General features: G+C 39.5%; 1 protein-coding gene across 2 annotated transcripts in view; it reads right to left on the reverse strand.

The window, feature by feature from the left end:
* Positions 1-19,718, reverse strand: part of EPG5 (ectopic P-granules 5 autophagy tethering factor) — a 137,225-nt gene that overhangs the window by 81,279 nt on the left and 36,228 nt on the right. For both annotated transcript variants that reach the window (XM_059895727.1, XM_059895728.1), the window contains exons 14-16: positions 14,411-14,575; positions 12,217-12,336; positions 11,289-11,548 (exon numbers count right to left, since the gene is read on the reverse strand). In XM_059895727.1, coding sequence (XP_059751710.1) covers positions 11,289-11,548; positions 12,217-12,336; positions 14,411-14,575 — 545 coding nt within the window. The remainder of the gene's footprint in view (positions 1-11,288; positions 11,549-12,216; positions 12,337-14,410; positions 14,576-19,718) is intronic.

Below are 19,718 nucleotides of genomic sequence, written 5' to 3' on the forward strand. Positions count from 1 at the left end.
TTACTTATTTTTTTGACTCTTCAGAGTATCTATCCTTAAGAAATAATCTCAAATATGGAAGAAAATATGACAGATGATCCATGTAAAAATGTACTTTTCAGAATTATTCATAATTGTAAACTCAGAGGCATAAATGACTTAATGTACATTCTGGAAAAATCCATTCAATGGGAATATTACATAATCATCTTAAAAGTATGCATATGATGACCAAGGGCAATATGGAAAAATATTTCTGCTAAAATGGTACTAGGAAAAAACAAAACTTTATACTTCTAACTATAACTACTAGTAAAGAAGAGTTATACTGTACAGACAGGGAAAAAACAGGGATAATGTCACACTAAAATGCTCATTGTGTTGGAGTGGTAAAAAAGAGTGTTTTTTTTCTCCATTTTCCTAATTCTATAGTTTAGTTACACCACTTTAATTCTGGGGGGAAAAAAAATCTTTTCAAAAAATAAAAGTAATAATGCAAAGATTACGCCCTAAGGGGAACATTTACAATATTAGAAGTAAAAAACAAAGGATATATAAAATTATGCATATAGTACAGCTCTAAAAAAGATCCAAGGAAAACATATTGAATAAAAATAAACAGAAAAATAAGCAATGTTTTATTAAGATGAGAAAGATTCTGGGTGATTTTTTTTGACTACTGTTCTCTGTATTATATATGACTTTATATTCATGTACAACTTACGTCCTTCACACTCTGCCCCCAACCCTAAGCCCATTCATAAGATTGTTTTAAGTTGGTTCTAGAATCATCCCAAATGACCACAGTGGAGTTCAGCCCCAAAAAGAAACACTCTCACCCTCACACCCACTCAGGATTCAGGAATCAGCACTAAACCAGTATTTATTTTAGAGAGGACTCACAGCAGTATTAGTGAATAAAGAGCTACAATTCCAGAATAAATATAATTAGAGAAATCATGAAACGATTAAGTTCAGAGCACTACACTCAAAGAATCCACATACCAGACACTGTTCTAAGCATGTTAAACATCTTATAACTCACTTAAGCCTCATAAAGTAAGTCTGATACTATTATTATTCCCATTTCATAGATGAGGAAGCTGAGGTACAGGAAACTGTGAATGACACTAGAGCTACTAGAAACGATGTAAAGAGTGCCTTCCGGACCCGGAGAGAAGATGGCGGAAGAGTAAGACGCGGAGATCACCTTCCTTCCCACAGATACAGTAGAAATACATCTACACGTGGAACTGCTCCTACAGAACACCCACTGAACGCTGGCACAAAACGTCAGACCTCCCAAAAGTCAAGAAACTCCCCACGTACCTGGGTAGGGCAAAAGAAAAAAGAAATAACAGAGACAAAAGAATAGGGACGGGACCTGCACCAGTGGGAGGGAGCTGTGAAGGAGGAAAGGTTTCCATGCACTAGGAAGCCCCTTCGCGGGCAGAGACTGCAGGTGGCGGAGGGGGGAGCTTCGGAGCCACAGAGGAGAGCGCAGCCACAGGGGTGCGGAGGGCAAAGGGGAGAGATTCCCTCACAGAGGCTCGGTGCCGAGCAGCACTCAGCAGCCCGAGAGGCTTGTCTGCTCACCCGCCGGGGCGGGCGGGGCTGGGAGCTGAGGCTCCAATTGCAGGGAGAGGACTGGGGTTGGCGGCGTGAACACAGCCTGAAGGGGTTAGTGCACCACAGCTAGCCGGGAGGGAGTCTGGGAAAAAGTCTGCAGCTGCCGAAGAGGCAAGAGACTTTTTTCTTGCCTCTCTGTTTCACGGCGCGCAAGGAGAGGGGATTCAGAGCGCCGCCTAAACGAACTCCAGAGACGGGCGCGAGCCGCGGCGATCAGCACGGGCCCCAGAGACGGGCATGAGACGCTAAGGCTGCTGCTGCCGCCACCAAGAAGCCTGTGTGCGAGCACAGGTCACTCTCCACACCGCCCCTCCTGGGAGCCAGTGCAGCCCGCCACTGCCAGGGTCCCGTGATCCAGGGACAACTTTCCCGGGAGAACGCACGGCGCGCCTCAGGCTGTTGCAACGTCACGCCGGCCTCTGCCGCCGCAGGCTCGCCCCACATCCGTATCCCTCCCTCCCCCCGGCCTGAGTGAGCCACAGCCCCCGAAGCAGCTGCTCCTTTAACCCCGTTCTGTCTGGGCGGGGAACAGACGCCCTCAGGCGACCTACACGCAGAGGCGGGTCCAAATCCAAAGCTGAACCCCGGGAGCTGTGCGAACAAAGAAGAGAAAGGGAACTCTCTCCCAGCAGCCTCAGAAGCAGCTGATTAAAACCCCACAAACAATTTGATGTGCCTGCATCTGTTGAATACCTGAATAGACAACGAATCATCCCAAATTCAGGAGGTGGACTTTGGGAGCAGGATATATTAATTTTTCCCCTTTTCCTTTTTTTGTGAGTGTATATGTATATGCTTCTGGGTGAGATTTTGTCTGTATAGCTTTGCTTTATAATAGCTTTATTTTACTTCACTATATTATATCCTCTTTCTTTCTTTCTATTTTTTCTCCCTTTTACTCTGAGCCATGTGGATGAAAGGCTCTTGGTGCTCCAGCCAGGCATCAGGGCCGTGCCTCTGAGGTGGGAGGGCCAACTTCAGGACACTGGTCCACAAGAGACCTCCCAGCTCCACGTAATACCAAACGGCAAAAATCTCTCAGAGATCTCCATCTCAACATCAAGACCCAGCTTCACTCAACGACCAGCAAGCTACAGTAATGGACACCCTATGCCAAACAACTAGCAAGACAGGAACACAGCCCCATCCATTAGCAGAGAGGCTGCCTAAAATCATAATAAGGCCACAGACACCCCAAAATACACCACCAGACGTGGACGTGCCCACCAGAAAGACAAGATCCAGCCTCATCCACCAGAACTCAGGCACTAGTTCACTCCACCAGGAAGCCTACACAACCCACTGAACCAACCTTAGCCACTGGGGAAAGATACCAAAAACAACGGGAACTACGAACCTGCAGCCTGTGAAAAGGAGACCCCAAACACAGTAATATAAGCAAAATGAGATGACAGAAAAACACACAGCAGATGAAGGAGCAGGGTCAAAACACACCAGACCTAACAAATGAAGAGGAAATAGGTAGTCTACCTGAAAAAGAATTCAGAATAATGATAGTAAGGATGATCCAAAATCTTGGAAATAGAATAGACAAAATGCAAGAAACATTTAACAAGGACGTAGAAGAACTAAAGAGGAACCAAGCAACGATGAAAAACACAATAAATGAAATTAAAAATACTCTAGATGGGATCAATAGCAGAATAACTGAGGCAGAAGAACGGATAAGTGACCTGGAAGATAAAATGGTGGAAATAACTACTGCAGAGCAGGATAAAGAAAAAAGAATGAAAAGAACTGAGGACGGTCTCAGAGACCCCTGGGACAACATTAAACGCACCAACATTCGAATTATAGGGGTCCCAGAAGAAGAAGAGAAAAAGAAAGGGACTGAGAAAATATTTGAAGAGATTATAGTTGAAAACTTCCCTAATATGGGAAAGGAAATAGTTAATCAAGTCCTGGAAGCACAGAGAGTCCCATACAGGATAAATCCAAGGAGAAACACGCCAAGACACATATTATTCAAACTGTCAAAAATTAAATATAAAGAAAACATATTAAAAGCAGCAAGGGAAAAACAACAAATAACACACAAGGGAATCCCCATAAGGTTAACATCTGATCTTTCAGCAGAAACTCTGCAAACCAGAAGGGAGTGGCAGGATATACTTAAAGTGATGAAGGAGAAGAACCTACAACCAAGATTACTCTACCCAGCAAGGATCTCATTCAGGTGTGATGGAGAAATTAAAACCTTTACAGACAAGCAAAAGCTGAGAGAGTTCAGCACCACCAAACCAGTTTTACAACAAATGCTAAAGGAACTTCTCTAGGCAAGAAACACAAGAGAAGGAAAACACCTACAATAACAAACCCAAAACATTTAAGAAAATGGGAATAGGAACATACATATCAATAATTACCTTAAATGTAAATGGATTAAATGCTCCCACCAAAAGACACAGGCTGGCTGAATGGATACAAAAACAAGACCCACATATATGCTGTCTACAAGAGACCCACTTCAGACCTAGAGACACATACAGACTGAAAGTGAGGGGATGGAAAAAGATATTCCATGCAAATGGAAATCAAAAGAAAGCTGGAGTAGCAATTCTCATATCAGACAAAATAGACTTTAAAATAAAGACTATTACAAGAGACAAAGAAGGACACTATATAATGATCAAGGGATCGATCCAAGAGGAAGGTATAACAATTGTAAATATTTATGCACCCAACATAGGAGCACCTCAATACATAAGGCAAATACTAACAGCCATAAAAGGGGAAATCGACAGCAACACAATCATAGTAGGGGACTTTAACACCCCACTTTCACCAATGGACAGATCATCCAAAATGGAAATAAATAAGGAAACACAAGCTTTAAATGATACATTAAACAAGATGGACTTAATTGATATTTATAGGACATTCCACCCAAAAACAACAGAATACACATTTTTCTCAAGTGCTCATGGAACATTCTCCAGGATAGATCATATCTTGGGTCACAAATCAAGCCTTGGTAAATTTAAGAAAATTGAAATCGTATCAAGTATCTCTTCCGACCACAACGCTATGAGACTAGATATCAATTACAGGAAAAGATGTGTAAAAAATACAAACACATGGAGGCTACACAATACACTACTTAATAACGAAGTGATCACTGAAGAAATCAAAGGGGAAATCAAAAAATACCTAGAAACAAATGACAATGGAGATACAATGACCCAAAACCTATGGGACGCAGCAAAAGCAGTGCTAAGAGGGAAGTTTATAGCAATACAAGCCTACCTCAAGAAACAGGAAACATCTCGAATAAACAACCTAACCTTGCACCTAAAGCAATTAGAGAAAGAAGAACAAAAAAACCCCAAAGCTAGCAGAAGGAAAGAAATCATAAAGATCAGGTCAGAAATACATGAAAAAGAAATGAAGGAAACAATAGCAAAAATCAATGAAACTAAAAGCTGGTTCTTTGAGAAGATAAACAAAATTGATAAACCATTAGCCAGACTCATCAAGAGAAAAAGGGAGAAGACTCAAATCAATAGAATTAGAAATGAAAAAGGAGAAGTAACCACTGACCCTGCAGAAATACAAAAGATCATGAGAGACTACTACAAGCAACTCTATGCCAATAAAATGGACAACCTGGAAGAAATGGACAGATTCTTAGAAATGCACAAACTGCCGAGACTGAACCAGGAAGAAATAGAAAATATGAACAGACCAATCACAAGCACTGAAATTGAAACTGTGATTAAAAACCTTCCAACAAACAAAAGTCCAGGACCAGATGGCTTCACAGGTGAATTCTATCAAACATTTAGAGAAGAGCTAACACCTATCCTTCTCAAACTCTTCCAAAATATTGCAGAGGGAGGAACACTCCCAAACTCATTCTATGAGGCCACCATCACCCTGATACCAAAACCAGACAAAGATGTCACAAAGAAAGAAAACTACAGGCCAATATCACTGATGAACACAGATGCAAAAATCCTCAACAAAATACTAGCAAACAGAATCCAACAACTCATTAAAAGGATCATACACCATGATCAAGTGGGGTTTATCCCAGGAATGCAAGGACTCTTCAATATACGCAAATCAATCAATGTGATACACCATATTAACAAATTGAAGGAGAAAAACCATATGATCATCTCAATAGATGCAGAGAAAGCTTTCGACAAAATTCAACACCCATTTATGATAAAAGCCCTGCAGAAAGTAGGCATAGAGGGAACTTTCCTCAACATAATAAAGGCCATATATGACAAACCCACAGCCAACATTGTCCTCAATGGTGAAAAACTGAAACCATTTCCACTAAGATCAGGAACAAGACAAGGTTGCCCACTCTCACCACTATTATTCAACATAGTTTTGGAAGTGTTAGCCACAGCAATCAGAGAAGACAAAGAAATAAAAGGAATCCAAATCGGAAAAGAAGAAGTAAAGCTGTCACTGTTTGCAGATGACATGATACTATACATAGAGAATCCTAAAGATGCTACCAGAAAACTCCTAGAGCTAATCAATGAATTTGGTAAAGTAGCAGGATACAAAATTAATGCACAGAAATCTCTTGCATTTCTATACACTAATGACGAAAAATCTGAAAGTGAAATTAAGAAAACACTCCCGTTTACCATTGCAACAAAAAGAATAAAATATCTAGGAATAAACCTACCTAAGGAGACAAAAGACCTGTATGCAGAAAATTATAAGACACTGATGAAAGAAATTAAAGATGATACAAATAGATGGAGAGGTATACCATGTTCCTGGATTGGAAGAATCAACATTGTGAAAATGACTCTACTACCCAAAGCAATCTACAGATTCAATGCAATCCCTATCAAACTACCACTGGCATTTTTCACAGAACTAGAACAAAAAATTTCACAATTTGTATGGAAACACAAAAGACCCCGAATAGCCAAAGCAATCTTGAGAACGAAAAATGGAGCTGGGGGAATCAGGTTCCCTGACTTCAGACTATATTACAAAGCTACAGAAATCAAGACAGTTTGGTACTGGCACAAAAACAGAAATATAGATCAAAGGAACAGGATAGAAAGCCCAGAGATAAACCCACGCACATATGGTCACCTTATCTTTGATAACGGAGGCAAGCATATACAGTGGAGAAAAGACAGACTCTTCAATAAGTGGGGCTGGGAAAATTGGACAGATACATGTAAAAGTATGAAATTAGAACACTCCCTGACACCATGCACAAAAATAAACTCAAAATGGATTAAAGACCTAAGTGTAAGGCCAGACACTATCAAACTCTTAGAGGAAAACATAGGCAGAACACTCTATGACATACATCACAGCAAGATTCTTTTTGACCCAGCTCCCAGAGAAATGGAAATAAGAACACAAATAAACAAATGGGACCTAATGAAACTTAAAAGCTTTTGCACAGCAAAGGAAACCATAAACAAGACCAAAAGACAACCATCAGAATGGGAGAAAATATTTGCAAATGAAGCAACTGACAAAGGATTAATCTCCAAGATTTACAAGCAGCTCATGCAGCTCAATAACAAAAAAACGAACAACCCAATCCAAAAATGGGCAGAAGACCTAAACAGACATTTCTCCAAAGAAGATATACAGATTGCCAACAGACACATGAAAGAATGCTCAACATCATGAATCATTAGAGAAATGCAAATCAAAACTACAATGAGATATCATCTCACACCGGTCAGAATGGCCATCATCAAAAAATCTAGAAACAATAAATGCTGGAGAGGATGTGGAGGAAAGGGAACACTCTTGCACTGTTGGTGGGAATGTAAATTGATACAGCCACTATGGAGAACAGTATGGAGGTTCCTTAAAAAACTACAAATAGAACTACCATACGACCCAGCAATCCCACTACTGGGCATATACCCTGAGAAATCCATAGATCAAAAAGAGTCATGTTGGGCTTCCCTGGTGGCGCAGTGGTTGAGAATCTGCCTGCTAATGCAGGGGACACGGGTTCGAGCCCTGGTCTGGGAAGATCCCACATGCCGCGGAGCAACTAGGCCCGTGAGCCACAACTACTGAGCCTGCACGTCTGGAGCCTGTGCTCCGCAACAAGAGAGGCCGCGATAGTGAGAGGCCCGCGCACCGCAATGAAGAGTGGCCCCCGCTTGCCACAACTAGAGAAAGCCCTTGCACAGAAACGAAGACCCAACACAGCCAAAAATAAATAAATAAAAAAAAAAAAAAAAAAAAGAGTCATGTACCAAAATGTTCATTGCAGCTCTATTTACAATAGCCAGGACATGGAAGCAACCTAAATGTCCATCGACAGATGAATGGATAAAGAAGATGTGGCACATATATACAATGGAATATTACTCAGCCATAAAAAGAAATGAAATGGAGGTATTTGTAATGAGGTGGATGGAGTTAGAGTCTGTCATACAGAGTGAAGTAAGTCAGAAAGAGAAAAACAAATACAGTATGCTAACACATATATACGGAATCTAAGGAAAAAAAAAAAAAAAAAGGCCATGAAGAACCTAGTGGCAAGACGGGAATAAAGACACAGACCTACTAGAGAATGGACTTGAGGATATGGGGAGGGGGAGGGGTGAGATGTGACAGGGTGAGAGAGTGTCATGGACATATATACACTACCAAATGTAAAATAGATAGCTAGTGGGAAGCAGCCGCATAGCACAGGGAGATCAGCTCGGTGCTTTGTGACCACCTAGAGGGGTGGGATGGGGAGGGTGGGAGGGAGGGAGATGCAAGAGGGAAGAGATATGGGAACATATGTATACGTATAACTGATTCACTTTGTTATAAAGCAGAAACTAACACACCATTGTAAAGCAATGATACTTCAATAAAGATTTAAAAAAAAAAAAAAAAAAGAGTGCCTTCCAAAGGGCCTATATAACATCTCTCCCCTTCCTAGTACATCAATTCTACCCTCTTTAACTGGCTTTCAAATTTGTCCATAATTACCTGGTGACCTCCATTCACCAACAGGAAACACAGGCCAGGAGAGTTTTGTCAACACTTCCCCTTCCCTCCCCCTCCTCCACCCAGCCAGATAGAATGAAATATGGAGGGGAGGAGGCGGGGTGGGGAGGAAGAAATAGGTGAGGGAGGTTAAGAGGTACAAACTTCCAATTGCAAAATAAATGAGCTACGGGTATGAAATGTACAGTGTGGAGAATACAGTCAATAACTATGTAATATTTTTGTATGGTGACATATCGTAACCAGCCTTATCGGGTGATCAGTTAGAAATGTACAGAAATGTTGAATCCCTATGTTGTGTGACAGGAACTAACATAGTGTTTTAGGTCAGTTATACTTCAAAAACAAATAAACAGGGCTTCCCTGGTGGCGGAGTGGTTAAGAATCCACCTGCCAATGCAGGGGACACGGGTTCAAGCCCTGGTCTGGGAAGATCCCACATGCCGCGGAGCAACTAAGTCCGTGCGCCACAACTACTGAGCCTGCACTCTAGAGCCCGTGAGCCACAACTACTGAAGCCTGCGTGCTTAGAGTTCATGCTCTGCAACAAGAGAAGCCACTGCAATGAGCAGCCCACTCGCTGCAACTAGAGAAAGGCCGCGTGCAGCAATGAAGACCCAACACAGCCAAAAATAAATAAATACATAAAACAAACAAACTCATAGAAAAAGAGATCAGATTTGTGGTTACTAGAGGCTGGGGGGAGGTGGGGGGGGGGGTGGAGGGACGGGAAATTGGATAAAGGTGGTCAAAAGGTACAATCTTCCAGTTATCAGATAAATAAATACTAGGGATATACTGTCATGTACATAATAATATAATTAACACTGGTGTACATTATATATAAAAGTTGTTAAGAGAGTAAATCCCAAATGTTCTCATCACAAGAAAAAAAAATATTTCTTCCTATTTCTTTTTTTTTTTTAATAGATCTTTATTGGAGTATAATTACTTCATAATACTGTGTTAATTTCTGCTGTATAACAAAGTGAATCAGCCATACATATATCCCCATATCCCCTCCCTCTTAAGCCTCCTTCCCATCCTCCCTATTCTTCCTATTTCTTTAATTTTGCATCTATATGAGATGATGGATGTTCACTAAACTATACATTTCATGATGTATCTAAGTCAAATCATTATGCCATACACCTTAAATTTATACAGTGCTGTATGTCAATTATATCTCAATAAAACTGGAAGAAAAAAAAGAACTACCTATGAAGTAGAAGTTCTGGAAATACAAAGATAAACAAGACGACGCCCCTACCATGTCCCTACCATTAAGGAACACACTGTCCCAAAGGAGGAGGAGAAACGATTACACCTTAAGCACCCTGCTCAGAAGGCACAGGTGCTGCAGGGCAGGAGTGGGCGGGCCTTGGGCAGAATCTTCAACACCGTGGGCACTGATCACCTGGGGAAGGTAAGAGTCACCACTCTGCTCCTTAGCCCAGGACATCTTCTCTAATTAATAAGACTCCTCTCCAAAGCTTAGCTCCTCCATGAGGGTATCCTGCTCTAGTGATCTCTCCTTACTTTAAATTCTTTCTGCCCATACTCTTGAGAGGTTCTCAATCTAGGCTGTACATTAGAATCACCTGGAGAACTGGCCCTTAGATCAGTTAGATCAGGATTCTCACTCTCTTCCCTGTATTGGTATTTTTAGAATCACTGCAAAAGTGATTCTAAATGGTGGTCAGGATTAAGAACCAGAGCTCTATTCGTATCATCCAGCCCATGATTATATTCTTCAGTACTGCCAATTGTTTTACGTCTCCTGTGTCCACTAAGCTGTCAACAACCTGAGGACAGCTATCTAACAATTCCATCTCTCTCCTACTTCACAGCACAGGCTGAACACTAATAGCTCACAGGACAACTGGCATGCCACTGAAAATATACTGAATATGGAAAAAGATGTTGAAATCAGGTTGCTAAAAAGGTGTTACAGTGAATCTAAAACACAAGAATCAGAAAGTATAGGCCAAAGATGTTTTAGAAAACTGGATAGGCTAAATAAAATTAATACATTGCAGGGAAATGATCCTTAAAGAAAAGGATTTTTAACTACCTGAGAATTCATGCATTCAGTTACTTACTGCACCAGATTCAGTCTTCATCACTAGGGATAAAATACCACAAGACAAACATGGTTCCTGAGTCCTAACCTCATAGAATGTCTCTGATAAAATTAAACAGACAACTACAATATAGTGTGATAAATGCTACAATGGAAGAAACAGACACAGCTATGGGCTCATACAAGAGAGGCACTTGACCTGATCAGGCATTTCATCCCCTTGGGTAGGTTTAGGGTTAGCTTCCTTTATACCTGGGAAGGCTGGGTTGGGCTGCCATCACTTTAAACAAAATTCAGTACAGGTGACCAATTATTTTTATTTGACCACTATTCTGAGGAACTGACTCTGTCTACTGCTGACATAAATATCCCACGCTGGATGATAGGTATAACTCTCTTGATAATGCAACAAGGTGATTTTCTGTTACAAATCCATCTTATATGAATTTGGGCAGCATTTCCCCGTGATGAGCTATTAATCGAGGCTTATTATTTGGCCCTGATTACCCCTAGACAGATGTGATGGAGGCCTCAGACCTTGGGATGTGAAAGATGAGATTCCAGAATCACTGACTACAGGTTCAGCAACCCTAGAAGTTCAACACAAACACTGTACCTGTGGCCCACAGCCGTCATAGCTAAGGCCAGATAACAGCCAATGGGCATGCCCGCCTTAACAGCCTTCAAGAGAGGATGAAACGTGGGTGACTCTGTCACTTCAGGCACAGTGCTGGAGAACGGAACAGTTGCACAATTCTGCTGTATTCCATAATCATTTTTGTGCAGTTTTAACCTCAAGATCAAGTTCCAGGCCCATTGGTTAAATGACGTCTCAGGTGTCTCTCCATATCGAACAATACTGGCCAAATATGAAACCTAAAACAATTATTTATTTTAAACCACATTAGTCACATACACATTAAATCAGTAAGCTCACCCACCCATCTCTTTTTGTAATCAACAACGCCGTCAAAAGAAAGGACATAATGCTTACTGGTACTCAGTGTTTACAGCGCTAAATTAAAGCAGTTTCTCACTCAGAACTGACCACTTCTGCTTATTTGCTAGTCACTTTGTGAACCTGGTCTGGGTCAGCTCAAGCAAGAGTAATAATATGAAAGTTGGTATGCAACAAATCGTGTGCTGGTAAAAAAATTTAACAACCAGTTGGAGCATGGGGGCTGATTTATAAGGGTTTGCCCACTTTGGTAGCATAAAAACTCCCACCATGGTCAACTTCAAGCCACCAGCAGGTTAACAACCAGACCCGCAAAGTTCCTAAAAATGTAATAATCAGTTCTCCAAGCCAGTATGAGCCAGCTCCAGCACACTGCTGTAGCTCAACTCAAATTCCATAATACTAAAATGGTCATATGGAGGCTACTTCTTAAAGAAAAATCTTTCTCCAACCATAGAACTCAATTTCAATATCTTAAATTGCCAGAAATGTTCTTAGGAAACCTAAGGGTAAATGTTGTAACTTTATCCACCCAGGTCATTTATAATAAAGGTTTACGTCCTCAATACATAAAAGAAGGAAATACCTGCTTCATACTTTCAGAAAGAAGCCCAGCATATGGCTTCTGTGCAAGGTACTTCTGGTACGCCTCAAGAATCATTAAAGCTACTTCAGCATGGACTGCTTGATCCAGATGAAGAGTCCCCTTTTAAAGAGAAAAATCATCACAAACATGTCATCTTGATTTTTTTTGGTTACACCTTTGAACTAAAAGATCAGTCAGGATAGTAAAAAAGAACCTTGAATGCAGAAGTTTAATTTTCCAAAGCTCACACCCCCTAACAGTGAAATTATAAAATGACAATAGGAAAAAGAATTGAAATCTTTAAAGAACCACTACACTGCACCAGTTAGGTGTGAGCCCGAGTCACCCCCAATCCCAGTCATAAAAGGTATCTTTGAATGCAACCCCCAACCCCCACCCTAAAATCTCCATAAATACTTTGGGTTACAAGTTTAAGGGCATTGTTAAGAACCAGGAAGATGTTGAATTATTATTAACTAAACAGAAAGATACTTAACAATTTAAGTCTACATTCCCTTTCCTTGTTCTGTCATCAGTGAAAATATAAAAAATACTCAACAGCACAGGTAAAATACTCCTGCAGGAGCTTGAAGTTGCCTACCAAATTTCCCACCCAATCTTCCTTTACAGCCTGAAGAAATACATTCCCTAAGCCTCCCAGAGAAGAGCACTTTCCGAACGCTAACAAAAGAACAAGAAGAGGGCTTCCTTGGTGGCGCAGTGGTTAAGAATCTGCCTGCCAATGCAGGGGACATGGGTTCGAACCCTGGTCCGGGAAGATCCCACATGCCGCGGAGCAACTAAGCCCGTGCGCCACAACTACTGAGCCTGCGCTCTGGAGCCCACAAGACACAACTACTGAGCCCGCGTGCCACAACTACTGAAGCCCGCACACCTAGAGCCCGTGCTCTGCAACAAGAGAAGCCACTGCAATGAGAAGCCTGTGCACAGAAACAAAGAGTAGTCCCCGCTAGCCACAACTAGAGAACGCCCATGCACAGCAATGAAGACCAAAGGTAGCCCAAAATAAATAAATAAAATAAGTAAATTTATTTATTAAAAAAAAAATGCTGCTACCTTAAATGAACGAGGAGACACTCGAGGAGACTGTGCATGCAGCCCTCTGGAAGAGGGGGGCTGGGGCTTCTGTTCACAAGTCAGAGAAAGCGAAGGTGGAGAAGAGCCCCCTGCAGCTCTCACCCACCAGCACTTGAGTGAGAAAAGACCCGGATGAGCCCATGAGCAGACCAGGTGGTCAGGGACACCCTGGAGGAAAAGCTCCCTGGTTTCAGTTTCCTCATCTGTACAACAGGGGTCATGTTCACGCCAAGCACACAAGACGGCTGAGAGGACTAGATGACTCGCTCAGAACAAAAGCTGGCAGATAGTTAGAGAGGGCTGAGTGCTCTTCCATTTTCCCTTTAAAATGTTTAAATATTTTGATCAAGAAGCTAACTAATAAGGCCTAGGGTAAAAAGGCAGAAAGATCTTAACAGTCAAAATGCCTTGATATTGCATCTTTGGAGACATATGATAGGTAGCAAACTCTTAATAATAATAAACTATTCTGAACAAAAACTACCACCACTAAGACCTTAACATGTGCCTAGAACTGTCCTCAATGTTTTACGTGTCCTAGCTTGCTGAAACCTTACAACAGCCCTCCGAGGCAAGTCTGTTAACGTGAATGCGTATAGATGAGCAACTGAGGCCAGAGAGCTCAGGAAGCTTGCTCAGGGTCACACAGCCAGGAGGTGGCAGAGCTGGGATCAGAACCCAGGCAGGCTGGCTCAGAGCTCAGGCTCTTCACCAGTGCACAGTGTTTCAGAAGACAAGTCTGGCAATGACACACAATACGAAATGTACAAGGAAAAAGGATCAGACTTAAGAGTGGCAATTAGGAGGAACTGCAGTAAATAGCCAGAAATAAAACAACAGAAACAAATGATCCAAGGAAAAAGGGAAGAATTTTCAGTGTGGAGCAATTTATCTTCACTTAGAGGATGTTCACTCTGCAAAACAGAACTAATTAGAGAAGATCCTAAACTCTGACGCAGCTAAAAGAATTTGCAGACCTCGCAAATGGTACTCAAAAATGTTAATGTTTTGAGAAAATGTTTCTTTGAAACTGACCCTCAAAGTGGTCCAAAGTGTGTGGACCCTCCAGTCTCTAGGGAACGGTTTTAATACATACCTGTTCACCAAATCCCCAATTTAGTCCTTCTAGAATAACACAGGCCAATTTATTCTTCACCGTTGTCAGGTTATAATTCAATAACCAATCCCGAATCACAGCTATCTCGGAGGCAGAAGGTCGCCAAAGATACAAAGGTAGTTCTTTAAACAAGTATAAAGAAACCTTATTTAAAAGAAAATGATAATAATTAAAATCAAGACTTAAGGACAATCCTGGATTACTACAATACTATATTATTAAAGTGCTTACAAAATTTTTCTCCAAAAGGAAGTGGGGTTTTGTTTTTTAGACAGTGAAATGAACAACCAAATCAAATGAATATTAAAACTAATGAACACCAAAAGCACATTTTGCAATCCTTTGTAAAGGTCAAGCTTTTTTTCATATGTAAACTGGTACACTTCCATTAAAAAAAATCACCATAATAAGATCCAAATTTAAAGTCATGATAAATCAGTGGAAAGTCATTCATTTCACAAAAAGACTTAGCACTTTAAATAATTATTTCTTCTATGTCATTTAAAAAATTATTTCTATTAGCTTCAAAGCATTCTAGGAAGAAGATACAAGGAGTGGATAGGGGTAAAGATGAAACAAGATCAACAAAGAGTTGGTATTTGTTGAAACTGGATGATAGGTACATAGCAATTCATTACACTGTTCTCTACTTTTTATATATTTGAAAGATTATATAATAAAAGCTTTTTAAAATCCTGTACAAAAAGTCCATAGCACCACTTTTAAATAACATATCCATGTGCAAATTAAGATAAATCTGGGTTCACTTAATACAGTTTGGTTTAAGTAAGCCTAATCAGAAGAGCAGTTCATAAATAATGTCTAGAATAGTGCTGTCCAATGGAAATCTAATGCAAGCCACACATGTAATTTTTATTTTTCTAATAGCCATTCTTAAAAGTCAAAAGAAACAGGTAAAATTAATTTTAACAATATATATCATTCAATCCAGTATGTCCAAAATAGTATTCCAATATGTAGTCATCACAAATGATTACTGAGATATATTATTCTTTTGTTCATACTAAGTCTTGGAAACCCAGTGAGTACTTTACACTTAGAGCACATCATAATTTGGATGAGCCACATTACAAGGGTCTATCGTCACATATGCCTGGTGGTTACTGTACTGGACAACTCAGCTCTAGAACATATAACCAAGCATTTTTCAGGTTCCTGCACTACTCCGAATTGGAGGCAAAACAAAATTTGAAAGAACGGGAAAAAAAATTTGAAAGACGAGTAGAACGAATGAATTTTAAAAAGACCCTTTCTTTCCTTTGCATGTGTAGTGTGTGTGTGCAGTTAGCTAAATTTTCATAAGGATTTGTTAATAAAGGTCTTGAATATGCTGAATAAAATGGTAAATTAGCAATCTAACAAATAGAAAAATACTTCTTTAGCCTGTAAGCATCTGACAAAAAGAACAAAATAATGGTACTAGAACAATGAGTATAGCAATAAGATCTGTCCAGAAAACCAACTATCACCAGCTACACAAAATAATGGTATAGCATATATCTACACATCAAGAATAAAAGTGAAGCTACCAAGAAAGATCTCAGGGACATTAAAAAGGGAACATTACAAAAACTCTTTGCCAGTAAATTCAACTAGTTAGATGAAATGGAAAAATCCCTTTAAAAACATAACTTAAATATATGTATATGTATAGCTGATTCACTTTGTTATAAAGCAGAAACTAACACACCACTGTAAAGCAATTATATTCCAATAAAGATGTTAAAAAAAAAAAAAAACATAACTTAACAAAACTGACTCAGAAAAAAATAAAAATCTGTATCTGTTTAAAATTTTGAATTTGTTATCAAAACACAAAGAAAACCCTAGGCCCAGATGATTTCACTGGTAAACTCTATCAAACATTCAAGGAAGAATTATAGCAATCTTACAAAAATTCTTTCAAAAAACAGAAGAGGAGGAAATGCTTCCCAACTCGTGTTACAAGGCCAACATGACCCTAAAACCAAAACCTAACAAAGATATAACAAGAAAATAAAATTACAGATCAATATCTGTCATGAATATATATGCAAAAATCCTCAACAAAAAATATTATCAAATTGAACCTAACAATACATAAAAAGAATAATATACCATGATCAAGTTGTTTTTATTTCAGGAAACAATGATGGTTCAACATGTGAAAACCAGTCAATGAAGTTCAACACATTAACAGAAAAAAGGATAAAAATCATATGACCACCTCAATGGATGAAGAAAAAACAAGCAAATACCCATTCATGAAAAAAAAAAAATTCAGCACACTGGAAGTAGAAATTTCTCAGCCTACCAGAGAGTATAAATGAAAAACCTACAGCTACCATTATACTAAATGGTGAACTTTGGAACCCTTTCTACTATGAAAAGGAACAAGACAAGGATGTCCACTTTTACTAACTCTATTCCATATTGTAATGAAAAGCCTAGTGCAAAAAAAGAAATGATTAAAAAGAAAGAATCCTAATAAGAATTCCCAACAAAACAGAATTTAAAGAGTGTATTTTAAAATATATTTATGCTTTCACTGAAAGTCAGAAAATCACTAATTTTACCTGAAGAGGATGTTAGGAAGATGCATGAATTTCACTAACAAAAGTAGAATGTCCTCTGAAGTGAACCCATGTTTCAAATTATAAAAAAGACCAATAGGAAAATATGTTATCCATTGGCAGGTTGTCATCAAAACTTATCTTGTGTTCTTTACTTTGAGATGTCCCCAAAGGCTTGGTCCTTATCAACAACTATTCCTAACCCAGAGCAATATCCATACATCTACATACAGCACAAAGGACTGTTCCTCTCCTGCTGGGCCTCTAGAAAAAGTTACCTTCAGACACACCCCAGGTGTGTCAATAAAAATTTAGGTCCACAGCCACAGCTCATTCCCAGGCTCTGGAGCTAGGAGCTGATTTCAGACTAGCCCAAGGTCACAGCAAAAATATTCAAAGCCATCATATTCATCTGAAGGCAAGGGGGTTTGAATAAGTTCCTCCAAAAATGTCAGCAAGTTCACAGAACACAAAGGAACCATATATTTAAACAGAGAGTGGGGGCATCTTTTAAAAGATGTGCTCTAGGGGCTTCCCTGGTGGCGCAGTGGTTGAGAATCTGCCTGCTAATGCAGGGGACACGGGTTCGAGCCCTGGTCTGGGAGGATCCCACATGCCGCGGAGCAACTGGGCCCGTGAGCCACAATTGCTGAGCCTGCGCGTCTGGAGCCTGTGCTCCGCAACAAGAGAGGCCGCGATAGTGAGAGGCGCGCGCACCGCGATGAAGAGTGGCCCCCGCTTGCCACAACTGGAGAAAGCCTGCGCACAGAAACGAAGACCCAGCACAGCCATAAATAAATAAATAAATAAACAAATGTGGGGTTTAAAAAAAAAAGAAGCCCTTGTCTTTCTCTCTTTAAAAAAAAAAAAAAAAAATATGTGCTCTAAAAAACATTATGGTTCTAATTTGTACACTTACTGTTAAGCATATTTCTGGGCACAATTTATTACTAAAAGTATTATGACCTAATTAAAAATGTAAGTGTGGCCAAACCCAGAAAAACACTTGTCAGATAAAGGTCATGAACTCAATCAAACTGAAAGAATCATATGACCCACTGTAGACTTCTTTGGAAATCAATCCATTAGATGATCACTAAAAAAGGAACTACCAAAAACTTGCTGTCTGCAAATGAAAACCCCTTCATCTCAATATAATTGTATCCCAGTGGGATACAATGTTTACTTAAATAGAAAAAGTACCATGTACTGCTGCTATGGAAAACAGTATGGTGCTTCCTCAAAAAAATTAAAAATAGAATTAACATATGAACCAGCAATTCTACTTCTGAGTGCATACCCAAAAGAATTTAAAGCAGAGTCTCAAAGAGACATTTGTACACTCATGTTCATTGCAGCATAATTCAAATAGCCAAAAGATACAAGCAACCCAAGTTCCATCAGCAGATGAATGGATAAACAAAATGTGGTATATACATACAATAGAATATTATTCAGGCTTAAAAAGGGAAGAAATTCTGACACATGTTATAACATGCATGAACCTTGAGGTCATAATACTAAGTGAAATAAGCCATACAGAAAGGAACAAATACTGTATGATTCCACTTCTATGAGGTACCTAGAGTAGTCAAACTCAAAGAGACAGAAAGTAGAGTACTGGCTGCCAGGAGCTGGGAAGGAATGGGGAGTTAGTTTTTAATGGGTACAGAGTTTCAGTTTTACAAGATGAAAGAGTTCTGTGGATGGATGGTGGTGATGGCAGGTAACAAAACAATGTGAGTGTACTTAATGCCACTTAACTGAAAAATGGTTAATACCGTGTGTTTCATGTTGTGTATAATTTACAATTAAATTTCGTTTAATGTAAAAAAAATATATATATATACTTTGCCAAGTAGAGCATGATATATCATGTATTCTTCATTTAGAAAAAAATATGTCTCATAAACCAATCTGTCACTGAATCTGCTCACTCATGAATGTGATGAAGTATTAGCAGTTATCAGTCATCTACCCTACAGGGGTGATGCAGTGACTATAAGATAGAGAGGCCCTGTGCAAACATAAGCCCAGAGAAAGACACTATAACTTTAAACATTCCTCCTGAAGTTATGACACATGACCACCTGCCATTAGAAAAATTCACTCATTACAGCCTTATTACAGATGATGAAGAAAATCTTCAGTAAGTGTATGTTTTTAAAAATGATACACTCATACAATACTACTTGGCCATGGATGAACCTGGAAAACATTATGCTAAGTGAAAGAAGCCAGTCACAAATGACCACATATTTTGTAATTCCATTTATATAAAATGTCCAGAATAGGTAAATCTATAGAGACAAAGTAGACTGTGGTTGCTCAGGGCTGGAAGTCTGACAGCTAAATGGTATGTGGTTTCTTTCTGAGGTGATGAAAATGTTCTAAAAATAACTGTGGTGATAGTTACACATATGTGTGAATATACTAAAAACCACTGACTTGTACACTTTAAAGAGATGAATTGTATGGTATGTGAATTATATCACAATAAAGCTGTTTTTAAAAACTACACAAAGATTACTAAAGGGATTGTGACAAATGACAGAACTAAACGATATACATCCAGCTCAACTTAAATTAGTTCTAATTTTGTTTTTGATTGATTTAAAGCAAGCTTTCTTTCCAAATCAGAGCTGTTTCTTCCAAGGAAAAAACATAAGAATTATGAAGGCAAAACAAAATTATGAGATAAAAACTATGAATTA

This window comes from Balaenoptera ricei, chromosome 14, assembly GCF_028023285.1.
Source record: "Balaenoptera ricei isolate mBalRic1 chromosome 14, mBalRic1.hap2, whole genome shotgun sequence".
Classification (NCBI taxonomy): Eukaryota; Metazoa; Chordata; class Mammalia; order Artiodactyla; family Balaenopteridae; genus Balaenoptera; species Balaenoptera ricei.